Raw genomic sequence first — 13785 nt, forward strand, 5'->3', positions numbered from 1 at the left:
CTCTGCAGTATCTGGAGATGAACTGTGAAATACGCATTTTGGAGATACACGAGACATACATTAACTTGTTGAAAAGGGGAAGAATATGAGATCTTTAGTAGTAATGTTTTACTCTATACTATGAACTGAGAGACTAATCTGGAGTAAATGGCACATAAATTATGGCTATGCATAGTTCAAAAGAATAACATATCTTTTAAATTAGCTTTAGGATTAAATATTAGATACACCCTTAACCCTCGGGTGTGAAAGGCATATTATCATCTTAACAATCACAAAAATTACACAGTCTATAGGAGACAGAAACTGGATAAACAAAATATTTTTTTCAACTTTATGACATTCCTTGAAATGCTCATCTGTGATGTGCAGTTCAATTCAGAAACCGTATCTCCGCTTATAATCATAAGATGTCCCAAAGTAAAGCGTGTGCAATAATCTGATGTAAGAAAGCAAGAAAGTTTTGCACTCTGGTGCAACCATGAAGTAATTGGTGACTCATCGACATAAAAAGTCCCATAACAAAAGTCCCGGGGGTTTTTGGATTAATCAAACAGCCAGAAACTGCTTAGGGTTGAAATGATTAACCAGCATTTATATTCTTGGATTGCTGCATATGAAATAAAGTAACATAAGAAACTGTGAAAAAAGTTTCTGATTATAGTGACAAAAATGCTGTCCCAAAATCGCCAAAAAAATAAAACATCTTGTAATGGATGCTTTTTGCAACAAAAACTACTGACACTAGGGTATAGCAGGATAGATAGCAATCCCCAAAATTCCCCTCCTGACCACTAGATAGTAACAATCTGCAATTTTCTTTCTTTTCAGATCTCTTCTTAGTTGATAGTGACCTCACTAATAAAGTGAAACTGAAACAGTTTTACTGTTGTGATGAAATCAAAAGAACATGCTTTCTGTCCAGCTGATGTAATATTTTGAAAGAACACCTAAAGCATCTTAGTTTTCTTATATGAATGTACATATACATTTTTTTTTCTGTTTACATGAGACTCATATGGAGGGTTATCCATTAGTTTGAACAAAAGTCAACAAATACTTTTTTGTAAGATAAGATAAACCTTTATTAATGACACAGCAGGGACATCTGCAGTGTTACGGCAGCAAACAGGATAGTGCAAAAATGTATGGACATCAGTTGAAAACATAAAAACGAATAAGAATAATCATAATAATCTATATGCATTAATATTACTATTCAAGTGAGAGCAACATCAAAATGATATCAAAATATAGTTAATCTTATACATAAGTTACAACTCTGTATTACTCAAGGTAAAATATCCCTTGGGGTATTTAGGAAATTGGAAAAATTATTATATAATACATTTAACACAAATAAATGTGAAATATTCCAAGAAGTTGTGCTCATGAAAATCTGAAAAACAGTATCAAAATTTTGACGTAGCAACAGTCGTTGTTCTCGAATTTTGATCATTGTGTTTTCTGCTATATATATATATATATATATATATATATATATATATACACATACATATAAATAAATTTTTTGTTTAAGTGCCTCGGTTATTTTGTAAAACACTGTTCTAGTAGCATGGTATAGCCACAACAAAAATTCCTTCAACCGTTGAGCAATGAAGACAACATTATTTCTGAAAATATCAACTATCTTATATTTACCTACTTTTATAATTACACTTACACACTTTTGTAACATAGTAATAATTAATATACTAATAACAATTATATAACAACTATATATATATATATAAAACAGATATCTATCTATCTATCTATATGTATGTATATCTATATGTATGTATATAAATACACACATATGTGTGTATTTATATACATATATACATATAAATGATAGATATCTGTTTTATATATACATGTATTGTTGTTATATAATTGTTATTAGTATATTAATTATTACTATGTTACAATTACTACAATAACAATATACTAATTGTTCTTAAATTCGGGTACTACAAATGTCCCAACCCAGCAGTAAATTCCTGTTCTGATAAGAGTACTATGTTTCAATAGTGACATCTAGTGGCCACTTTAAATCTGGGAGTTTTGGGAGAAATGAAAGTGAAAGTGTTTCGTTTTCCTCCATATAAAGCACAGTGAATCATCATTTGGGTAGTTCTGTATAAGCCAGTCTGGTGTCCGGTCCTGTTATTGTTGAAGTGAGTCGTGATGGCCTCCTCTGAGTCCGATAAAGTTCAGGAGCGTCTCATTGAAGACTTCACCCCGAGGCTGAGAGAGTACATCCGAGTGGAGCCGGTCCTCCGCTACATAGACTTTATCGACAACGAACAGAAGGAGCTGATCATGCAAAAAGCAAGAACCGAGGGCAACCTCCGGGCTGCAGACCTACTTATCAGCGCGGTGGTGAAGGAGCCTCATCCTCCCGGCTGGTTCACAGTTTTCGTGGCTGCTCTGAACCAGGCGGGCTGTAAACATGCAGCAGACTACATGCAGCTGAACCTGCCCAGTCCTGAGGTGGAGGCAGAGAATGACAGCAGGGTCAGGCTCGTCCAGCTGCTGTCCCCCAGCCTGGTGGACATGAAGACTGATCAAGTGTGTGCGCACTGTGTCTCTGAAGGCCTGCTCACCGCTGACGACGATGAGAACGTGAGTAGACTGAAGTAGACTTCTCATGTCGATCAGCTGTAATGATCAAAGAATTACTATGCAATCTTATGTCAGATTAAGTTTGGAATTGCACCAAAGTGTCAGTGTATGTTTCTATGTCTTCAGACAACTTTTTTTTTTCCCAATTCAACTTTATTGAATCCACTTGTGTTTCCCATCTGTGACCACTAGATGGCAGACTAATGCTCTCATCTGTCTGGCTGCAACTCACTCTGATTGCATAATAAATCCATTTACTATGTTTATGCTCTAGATCAGAGCTGAAATAGCAACCAACGGACTCAGAAGTGGAGCCAGTGAACTCCTAAGAAGAATCGTGAGAGGTCAACCCTCTTGGTATTCTACGTTTCTCAAAATTCTACGTGAAACTGAACACAAGCACCTGTATGAGCTGACAGGAGGCTCATCTGACTGTGAGGAACAAGGTGACTCACTTCTACTGCACACACCCATGACACCAAATACTATTAGGCAGTGTTTTTTTTTTTTTTTGGCACTGAAGTCTCCAGGTTGGGTAGGGAAGGATTGTGCAAAGTATGTATATGAGTGACTACAGCTTTAGAAGGCTTTATTCAAACTTCATTGGGATGGTTAACTGTAGTGGTATCAGCAATTAATAATAATTATCTCCACAGTGCAAATGGGACTTAATTCACAGCCTTTTATTGTGCAAATAGTTTCAGCACTACTGATGAGAGATGAGCTCTGATAAAGCAGAGTGAAGACACATTAGACTACTTGCACAATAAAAGGCTGTGAATTAAGCATTACACGTACTGTGGAAATATTCTGTCCTGGAGTTGAGAAGCACCTGTTTCATTTTGCTGGAAGATCCCTTGAAAAACCTGTTTCTACTTAAAATAAACAAACTACCATTTGTACTATGTGATAAATATTTACTATGAGCCGTGTTTATGCATACACTAAAACACTTTTTTTCTGTTCAGAAATGCAAGCAAATAACTAATTTGACATCTCAATCCAAAAATAATAACATTTTACTATTGTTTCTGCTTTTTTGTAAAGCAATCAATTTTAAAACTCATGGATAACAACAGTAATTATAGTTTAGCATTAAATATATCATTTTAATATACATAAAGCCATTTAACCATAGATTATTCTTCTTCAATGACAAAATGTTCTTTTTTTTGTCCCATTTCTTTTCCCAAACAGATGAAAAACAGTGTTCAATGAAAGATGAACCTATGGCTGATGAAGCTGAAAGCCGCAACAGTCCAGAGTTAATGGACATCTGCGTCAACGAGGAGCTTCAGGATGCAGGTCTCACAAAAAATTAAAGATGTTAAGACACTGATTGATGGTAACTGTGGGTACATATCAAACAAACTGTGCCAAGTTGCTAAATTTACACATTCACAGTGTGTCGCTGGTGTCACATTTATCCTCAATGGGGTGTGTCCATTTAGCTAATTGTCATTCTACACGCAAGTTTTGATAGATACATCTGACAAATCTATTTATCAAGTAGAAATGAAAATTATCCATGACTAGATGAACAGGAAATAACTGCAACATTGTTTTTCAAGTAAAATTCTGTTTAATTCTTTTCTATTGAAGAGGCAGCAGAAATCATAGACATATTCATTTAAGCCCTAACATGTAAATTGTAAATTACCTATTTGATTAGCTGCCTTTGCTCCCAGCATATTGAATAATTTGTATTTTCTGCCTTTCATGAGTGTGATTTTGTCACTTTGATTGATTTCTTTTTAGATCTGTACGCCAGCGGTGAGCTGCCAAACAGCTCAGAACCCTCACAGCTAGGTGGGACTGATTCACCAACACTCACACTGTTTAAGTATTTTAAATATGTCGGTACCCTAAAAAAGTTTGTTCTCATTCTGCCCCAGTAGGCCACATGCAAAAGCCAGACTCAGGTCAAAGCAGGAAGAATGTGCGTTAGATTTGTAGTTTCCCTATAGTGTTCTATAGGTGAGGTGAGTGTAGTTGGAACGTGCTGCAGAATTGGTGGAACATTTCTCCACGTTCTGCCACCTGACACCAATGAATAAGTTCCATGTGTGCATCATGCTGAACCTCGTGGAGGTCAGAACAGCCTACCAGGCTTCAAATGGAAACCACATGCCGACTGTATAATACAGGATAGCAAAGAACTGTAAAGGAAATGTTTATTTAAATCTTCAAGCTGAAGTAGAGTGTTGGCTTCTGCATATCTTGGCTTATGTCATGATTCATTTTGAGTGGCTGCTCCATTGTCATCACCTCTCTTTGCAGTGTGCTCATATAAAGTGCATTTCTGCCATTCACATAAAAAATGATTGCTTCAGGGGGTAATCAGCCCAGACGTGGCACACAAGGAGGGATGCATGTGGACTAATGAGGCAGTGGCAATAATTATGTGAAATGAGGAAGGAGTGGAAGAGCGTTTTTTTTTTTTTAGATTTGTTTGTTTTTTGTTTTTGATTCATTTGAGTTACAGTTTGTCTCAATAGGATTAAGGCCTTCAGCCTGTCTGTGGCTAGCTAGAGTGATGGTTTAAGGAGAATGCATTACATGTAAGATTGTTCCATCAGCCTGCAAGGCAAGTCTTACCTGCAGAATAACTTGTGTGTCTTTTGAAATGAAGCTCTCCTCTTATTGGAATGGTATTAAAGTAGCTGATTGTTAGCCTCTTAATAATTCTAGTGTGTGGGAACTGCTGGTAGACTCCAAGGGGGCCACACAGACTACTGTTTACTTCTTATTGTTGTTAAAGCTTTATCTTTCCATCAGCACAGGCTTGTATTTACTCACATGAAGTTGCTTGAAACAGCACTTTAACCTCTGGCATACCAAGTCTGAGAAAGAAAATTAAAAGCCGTCTGCACTGAGGGGAAAAGAAAACTTTCCGGGGTTTTGGATTCATAACTGAGGAAGGGAAATGTAGAACTTTGAGTTGAGTAGACAGGATAGCAGATGGGGGTACATGCACATTGTGCATGGGCCTTAGTCAAGTATTATCCTCGGCCTAGACAGAGCAAATGAAACACAGCCTGCCAGCCACTGAAGGTCTGACTTAAGTGGATCATAGTGAGTCTACTGTACTTGCAAAGAGGAAAATAAGACAAAATGCTGCCACATATCAGAAACAGGGAACACAAGTGCTGACATGATGCAGTCCAAGCAATTCAGAAAATCTAATTTATAAATGCATTCAGATGTTAGCTTGCACAAGGAAATGCAGAGGCTCATGTCTGTCTGTGTTCCACCTTGTATTATGATTTCCAGTTGTATATCTGTAAATGCCAGATTACATTTATTTCCACTTGGACAGTATCTGTTGCATATACTGGTCTACTTTTGGCACTGTTTGGGCTATACGACTTATATTAAGCAGAAATGGTCCAGTGATACACTCTATAGCACACTGTTCCTATCTTAACTACCCAAAACCTGCTTTTTATTGGAGCTCCTCTCCGTGCTTGTGTTTGTTCACTGTGGTTTAAAATCTGTGGTTTACTAACCCTAATGGCCAGTGTTCCTGTTTTAAAAATAAAACATCTTGCATGTTATGGGTGTATACTGCATGTATGTGCTTTTTAAATAGCAGCATAAGAAACACATTCCATTAAAATACCAAAACCACAAACAATGATAAGCAGTCTTTTCCTGCTGGTAAATGTCTGTAATTGTGGCTTGCTGACATGGACAGAAGTCTCTCTGAACCTCTGCTCTGCATTGCAGATGGAAGTGACCTCGTAGCAGAAGCCAAAAGCCCAGAAAAAGCTGATATTGTTCTTCGAGATTATCAGATGGACGTCGCGAGACCTGCCTTGGAGGGGAAAAACATCATCATATGCCTCCCGACAGGAAGCGGTAAAACCAGAGTTGCAGTTTATATTACCAAAAAACATCTGGACGGCAGGAGGGCAGAGGGGAAACCAGGGAAAGTGGTCGTCCTAGTGAACAAGGTACTACAATCCTAGGATGGTATATCTGACTTATGGGTTTGCACTATTATGCTAACCTACTTCTGTCCATTCCAGATCCAAAGAAAACATTCAGTCAATTTGCACATGTGGGTCAGCTCACCACAAATTACATGCCATACGGTTTAGATATTCCCCTGCACTTTGTTACTGTTTGGCATATATGTGATCTGCTCTGAGCTGGAAAAACTCCATTTTGGATTAAAGGTTTTCCAGCTATAAAACTATTTAGTTGAGTTTTAAAGCAGCTTGTGTAATAATGATCCTATGCAGGGGAAACTGATCTTCATTTTTCATTTCTGAAAAGAGCACAACAACTTGAGTAGCTGTGGCTCTCCAGAGAAGGGAGTGTCTGCTGCCTTTGAAACTATAATCAACAACAGAATCCTCTGAATCACGGCACAACTAATTTGAAACCCTGCCTTAACAAAACATAACAAATTCCTGGACAACAAACCTCCCCTTAAATCACCAGGAGCTGCAATAGAAGCATCTGATCTAGTGACAGAAACAGTGCAGACATGTCTTACTTTTTAAAAAACTGTTTTAATGTGTCAAATGTTTTGACTATGTGAATGTTAAAATGCAATGTGCTCTGGTGTCCTGCAGATTCCCCTTGTTGAGCAGCATTACTCATCAGAGTTCTTGCCCTTTCTGAAGCACACATATAAAGTGGAGAGAGTCAGCGGAGACTCCCAGCTCAAAATCTCTTTCGCAGAGATCGTGGCAAAAAATGACATCATCATTTGCACAGCCCAGATTCTGGAAAACTACTTGGAGAGATCTAATACCGGAGAGGATGAAGGAATCAACTTAAGTGGTATGATTTTCCAGCATGATTTTACTAAAGGTTCATCTAACACAAGAGTTTATCAGGCCAATTTAGTTTTAGTAAACCAAGTCACAGAAATTATACACATTCAAAAGTAAATATGGTCGCACCATCTCGACATTTTCTTGTTAAAGTCTTTTTAAAAGCTTTCACTAAAATCTGTCCAGGCTTACACGTCACACATTGACAGGTTCTGGAATAGAAAGCCACCCAGAGGACTCAGAGCAGCATCTCCCCTGATAGGATCTTGTCAAAGTCTTCCGACTCTGCTGTTCGCTCCTGTTGGCACTCGCCAGTACAAGGTGGAATAGCCACCTCAGTGGAACATATGCTGTTTGTTGAAACGCCTGAAAGCATGTACCGTTTTTTTCCTCCTGGTTTCCAGGCCACACGTCTGTTCAAGCCATCAGTGTGTGGCTGATCAAATTCACATGAGAGTTTCTATCTCCCATAATACATCAAGCTGCCACTCTCCATACTCTTTTCCTCCAGGGACAAATTTGCATCACTCCAGTTAAACTTGCGCATGTGCGTAATTATGATTCACCTTGCTTACACGTTTGTAAGATACAAACGATATGTAGTTATTTTTGAAGCAGTTTTCCTGCATATGTTATCGTGTGGCTCAAACTGCTGTGTCAAAAGTGCTGGTTTGCGTGGGAGGATCTTACAAAGAGATGCTGTAATCTATGAGGGAAATCACCTCTGTTTATTCAAGAAACAAATAAATAAGATAAAATTAGCTTTGCTCGGTTAAGAAAATTGCAGTCTTTTTTTAAGATAAGAGCAATTTCATCTCTGGACAATAATTTTAGAGTGAGAAATTCTGAAATGTAAATGTTATTGTCTTACCTAAGCATGCGGCAATCCTACTGAACAACAGTCCCACCAAAGAACTCACTGAATGCTGCTCTGTAATATGTATTAATCGTATTTAAACCCAAAATTCATTTTACTAAAATACATAGCACTATACTGAACGCTTATATATATATGCTTTGTGCTGTCTCTTCTGTTGATGTAGATCTGACGCTGATTGTAATAGATGAGTGTCACCACACTCAGAAAGGGGAAGTGTACAACCACATAATGATGCGATACCTGAAGCAGAAGTACAAGAACATAAAGCTGAAAAAGGAGCAGAAGAAAACTGTGCCCCTCCCTCAGATCCTGGGCCTGACTGCCTCACCAGGGGTTGGGAAAGCCACAAAAATGAAGCAAGCTGAGGAGCATATACTTCACGTAAATACTGTTCTCAGCTTTCTGTCTGCACCTATACAGACAAAAATGTTAGCACATAGGCACAATATTAGTGAATGTAATTTAATATAGCAAAACCATTGGCTATAATCTTTGAATCTTTTGGTTAATTTATCTTATCTGGCACAGTGTGAACAGAAACTTGTCATCAGAAGGGAACTTATTGCAGAGCATTCCTGTGCAGTGGATAGATTTATGTTTTACAGCTGCTGCTTTAATTGTGTCTATAGCTAGCATATTCACGTCCTGATAAACGTCTTTATTTGGCGGCATTTTTCAGCTTTTACTAATTTAAATCCTGCCCCAGTTTTTCTGCCATAGTCATCGAGGATCTTGTTCATCCAGCCAAGAATGTTTCCAATGTTCCACACTGCCCCTGCACACAGGGCAGCCATAAACTTTCCCACTGCCACAACAGTAAGAGTTTAAAAACAGCACTGTGGCTTCAACTCTGTGCTGGACACAGAGTAGAAATAGTCTGAATCATCAAGATGAACAAGCTTCTCACACTGTAAATCTGTTTGTTTCTTTCATAGATTTGTGCAAACTTGGATGCTTCCAAAATCATGACAAAGAGCCTTGGGGAGTTCAAAAAGGAACCAAGGAAAACAATAGTAAATGTGGAAGACAGAAAAGAGGTACATTTGTTTAACAGGAGAAGGTTTCATGCTAGTTTTTTGGGTTTGTTTTGGGAGCTACATTACTTTAATTGGTTTTCATGCAGTGTTACAATATCCTTTTCAGGATCCCTTTGGTGACGTCATCAAGAAAATCATGCTTGCAATTCATGCCCATGCCGGGCTGAGCCCAACCTGTGACCTTGGCTCTCAGAATTATGAACAGTGGGTAGGCCAAAACGAACGCAAAGGTGAGCACAGATTTTTATACTAATCCTTTGTTTGGCCTCCCCAGTTCTGTTTATTTCTTACAGATGACAACAACCCTGCTTGTAGGGATCTAAACAACTTGTCTCAATCTCTTCTAGCTGCAAAAGATGAAGATCAGAAAGTACGTGTTTGCACAGTGCATCTTCTACTTTACAACGAGGGCCTGAATCTCAGCAACACCATCCGCATGAGTGATGCCCTGAGTTTCCTGAAGAAAGAGCAAGAGGAGGAGATTAAGAAAAAAGCAACCCCAGATGGGGAGCACAAAATACAAATCACAGATACTGAGAGATTCCTCTTCAATTTGTTTAAAGGTATTGTCCTGAGCATTTTCCCAAGTGACAGGTTATATTACCATGAAAGTTCTTGACGTTGTCGTGTTCATCAGTACTAATGCGTGTTCTGTACCATTACAAGGAGATAGTTTAACATTTTCTCATAAGCACTGCTTTCTTGCCCAGAGTTAAATGAAAATACTGATACCACTTTTGTATGTGTTAGGCTATCTGCTAGTTAGCTTAGCTTAGCATAAAAACAAGAAACAGGAGAATTAATTAGCTAGACTCTGTCCAAAGAAAACAAAACTTTATCTTGGTTGTTTAATTTGTATTTGTAAGCAAATTAAAGACAAAAATGAGCAGCATCATCTTGAAAAGTACAATGTTTACATAATAACCTTATAGCAACAAAAAAAGACATCAAGTTGTTACTACTACTAGCCAACTGAAACAGTTTTAATGTGTTATTTACAGTAATGAGCTTTATAGTTTCTGGTAGATGGATTTAAGGTAGCCCTTCACCCTCTTTCTGGTCATTTTGTAAAGCTGAGCTAATCTGCTTTATGGCTGTAACTGTAGATTTGAACAGGTTGTTTCCAGTTTTAACGCTAAGCTATTCTAACTAGCAGCTAGACTAACAGATACAAAAGTGGTGTCAACCTTCTCATCTAACTCTCAACAAGAAAGAACTTCTTTAATGGTGAAGATCCAAAGATTTACCCAACTTCTTTGAAAACTGTGTCCTGCAGAGAACAAGGCAGAGCTGGAGAGGCTCGCAAAGATTCCTGAATTTGAAAATGACAGCCTGTCAAAACTCCGCACTACCATTCTGCACGAGTTCAGTAGCAGGGACAAGGCCAGAGGGATCATTTTCACCAGAACACGCCGCAGTGCCATCGCTCTAAGTCAGTGGATTCAGGAGAACCCCAAGTTTGAAGACATCGAAGTGAAACCGGCATATGTCATTGGAGGAGGAGACCAGAGCAATGTTAAACCGATGACCGCTGTGAGCGCACATCGCACAAGCTACACTACATTTTCTTCTACTATCCTTTGCACTTCAAACGCAGCTCACACCTAACTTTCTCATTTAAATTTGTGTCAATCAGGCAGAGCAAAAGGACGTGTTGAAAAAGTTCCACAGCGGTGATGTCAACCTGCTGGTTGCTACCACGGTGGCAGAGGAAGGTTTGGACATACCAGCCTGCAACTTTGTTATCAGATATGGCCTGTCGACCAATGAGATCGCTATGATTCAGGTCAGTGACGTGATGATCTGTGGTATGTGTTTTAATGCTTACCTCTCTTCCATATTGAAGTAAGACATCAAAGTTGTCGCTCACCATTGACTCAGTTGTTACCATCTGCAGGCTCAAGGCCGAGGAAGAGCTGAAGACAGCAGCTACACTGTGGTCGATGTGAAGAACTCCGGGGTGGCTGAAAAGGAGTGTGTCAATGAGTACCGTGAGAACATGATGAACAAAGCCATTGCCAAAATCAAAGTCTTAAATCAAGCAGAGTATGACAAGCGGGTATGTTCAGATTAGATTGTATTAAAGTCTGTTGAAATCAAAGTCACTTTGCTGAATGTCTTCTTTTTTCTTTCATCAGATCACTGATCTTCAGTTACAGGCTATAGTGGAGAAGAAAGTGAGAACAGAAAGGCAGAAACAGAAGGTCATTAAGAAGGCGAACCCGTCTGATGTGAAGTTCAGCTGTCGACACTGCAGCAAACACGTCTGCACCGGCGACGACATCCAGATCATCGAAAGCATGCACAGAGTCAATGTCACATCACAGTTTTGGTGCGAACATACTTTTACATTATTCTGAACCTGCTGCATATGTTTAATGAACCCAGCATCCCTATTTGTATTCTGTTCTGATTATACTGTACTTTTTTTACAGTGAACTTTTTATTCAGAGAGAAAACCCTACTTTTCAAGAACGCCTTCTGGATTATGAGACCAACTCTTTCATAGCATGCAAACAGTGTGGACAGGTACATTCATTTTAAGGCAAATGCAGCTTTAAATGCAGCTTCACAGGGACTAGTTTCTCAATAGTTTTTTGAAGACAGAAAGAAAAAATGGGAAATGAGGGAATACAAGTCATCAGCACTGAAATTAGTTATTCAGAATGGGAGAGAAATGTGAGTCAGACATGATATGCAGCTGCTGAGCTGATTACATTTCCTTGGATTTAAGCTCACGCTTCCCATGTTTATTTGTTTACTGGTAACTATTCTGCCTTTTTAAGTCAGCTGGAGGTACAACATGGCACAAATGTAAGCAATCATGTATATAGTAGCTGTTCCAACTAGCTCTGCTTTTCTGCTTAACAGATCTGCATTTCATTCTTGTTATATATTGACATTAATGCTCCGTTGCAGACCTGGGGATCGATGATGGTGTACCGTGGGATCGACTGCCCCTGCCTTGACGTGAAAAACTTTGTGGTGAGGATCGGCGAAGAGAAGATAAGCAAATGCAACAAGTGGAGTGAACTCCCCGTCAGGTTTTCTACCTTCGACTACACCGAGCACGCGAGCCAGATGGCACAGAGCTCAGACGAGGAAGAAATGGAATAAACTCCCACTCTGCAGAGTCAGAAATGATCCAGAAAACACTGATTAGTGTCGTATTTACTTACCTACATTGTAGGGCTGGGCGATATGGCCTAAAAAGAAAATCTCAGATTTTTTCACAAAAAATTCCGATTCATTTACCCGGAGAGGGCTGCAGCTCATTTGCATGAAGTAGACTGACTTCTACTTTATGCAAATTGCATACGGCGTGCGGAGATTCCACGCATCGTTAAACTGTCCTCAAACTTCTAAACTAGGCGTTGGTGACATAAAACAAGGACAGATTCAGCTGCTGCAGATTATTTCTCCCCTCAAATGCTTTCAGAAATACTTTTCGCTGACGTGTCTTTTGAAATAAAAGGGAAAGTTTGCGGCCGAGCCGCTGTGTTTATCCGACTTGTCTGCAGGACTGTCCAGCTGAAAGCTCGGTCACGTGACCACGTAGCGGCCTGCTGTTGGTCAGCGCTGTCATGTGACCATGTTGTGTTCCGCTAGTGACCGCCCGCCGTCCGTGCGATTTTCAGATGTGGTGCGTTGCCGTGCGGGAAAATCACATCTAGTGGACACGCGCCTTTAGATCTGCACCGCTCGCCGCCATGTTGTTTGTGTATCAAGCGCGGGGGGGAGGGGGGCGCACTCTGAACTACGGGAGCCCAGCGGGAAGGCGTTGGATGTTGATGAGAAAATCGATTTTTATTAAAACAATTCGACATTAAGTACAAACTCGAAATAATCGATAAAATCGATTTATCGCCCAGCCCTACTACATTGGGAAATGCAATTCTTCCTTTTAGTGCTACACTTTTGGGATAACTGGAGGTGATGGATTTAAGTATGTGTTGTTACTGACAATGGTGTCATGGAGTATTAGAAATATGAATGGGCTATGATAATATATGATTATGTTAAGGTTAAATAAATATGCAAGTTTGTCAAAGTATATATGAATTTACTCTGAGATTGTGTATGGGATACTACAGTATGTTGGATTTATGGTTTAGATATAATGGACTGGCGGAATTGCTAATAAGAAAATATATATTTCCATCTGAAATCCCTGTGGTGTCTTGAGATGGGAGCCACTGAGCCTGTGATCGCCCCTCAGAGCCCACCTGTCAACACACATGCACACAAACAGGTGCTGTTGATTTTCCATTAAATTCAGCTGTTAGTGAGTCATGAGCCAGTCAGCAAATGCTATTTTCAGAGGCATTTTTCTGAGCTTTGTTTCTTCACACTGTTACACACAGATTACATGCGATTTTCTGAGACACGCCCAAGTATGCAATGGAAGTATGAATAAAGTTTTTGACTCTTAATATTTCCTGTCATTCTTTTT

General features: G+C 39.2%; 1 protein-coding gene across 1 annotated transcript; it reads left to right on the forward strand.

Moving 5' to 3' along the window:
• Window positions 1-2108: 2108 nt before the first annotated feature.
• Window positions 2109-13765, forward strand: ifih1 (interferon induced with helicase C domain 1). Its single transcript, XM_023281055.3, has 16 exons — window positions 2109-2628; window positions 2903-3074; window positions 3826-3933; window positions 4387-4437; window positions 6358-6584; window positions 7212-7422; window positions 8459-8676; window positions 9231-9332; window positions 9439-9562; window positions 9680-9895; window positions 10609-10865; window positions 10969-11118; window positions 11230-11391; window positions 11471-11664; window positions 11768-11861; window positions 12252-13765. Exons 1-16 carry the CDS (start codon window positions 2191-2193, stop codon window positions 12447-12449), a joined length of 2922 nt encoding a protein of 973 aa, XP_023136823.2. The 5' UTR covers window positions 2109-2190; the 3' UTR covers window positions 12450-13765.
• Window positions 13766-13785: the final 20 nt, after the last annotated feature.

The sequence above is a fragment of the Amphiprion ocellaris genome, chromosome 11, assembly GCF_022539595.1.
Source record: "Amphiprion ocellaris isolate individual 3 ecotype Okinawa chromosome 11, ASM2253959v1, whole genome shotgun sequence".
NCBI classification, from domain to species: Eukaryota; Metazoa; Chordata; class Actinopteri; family Pomacentridae; genus Amphiprion; species Amphiprion ocellaris.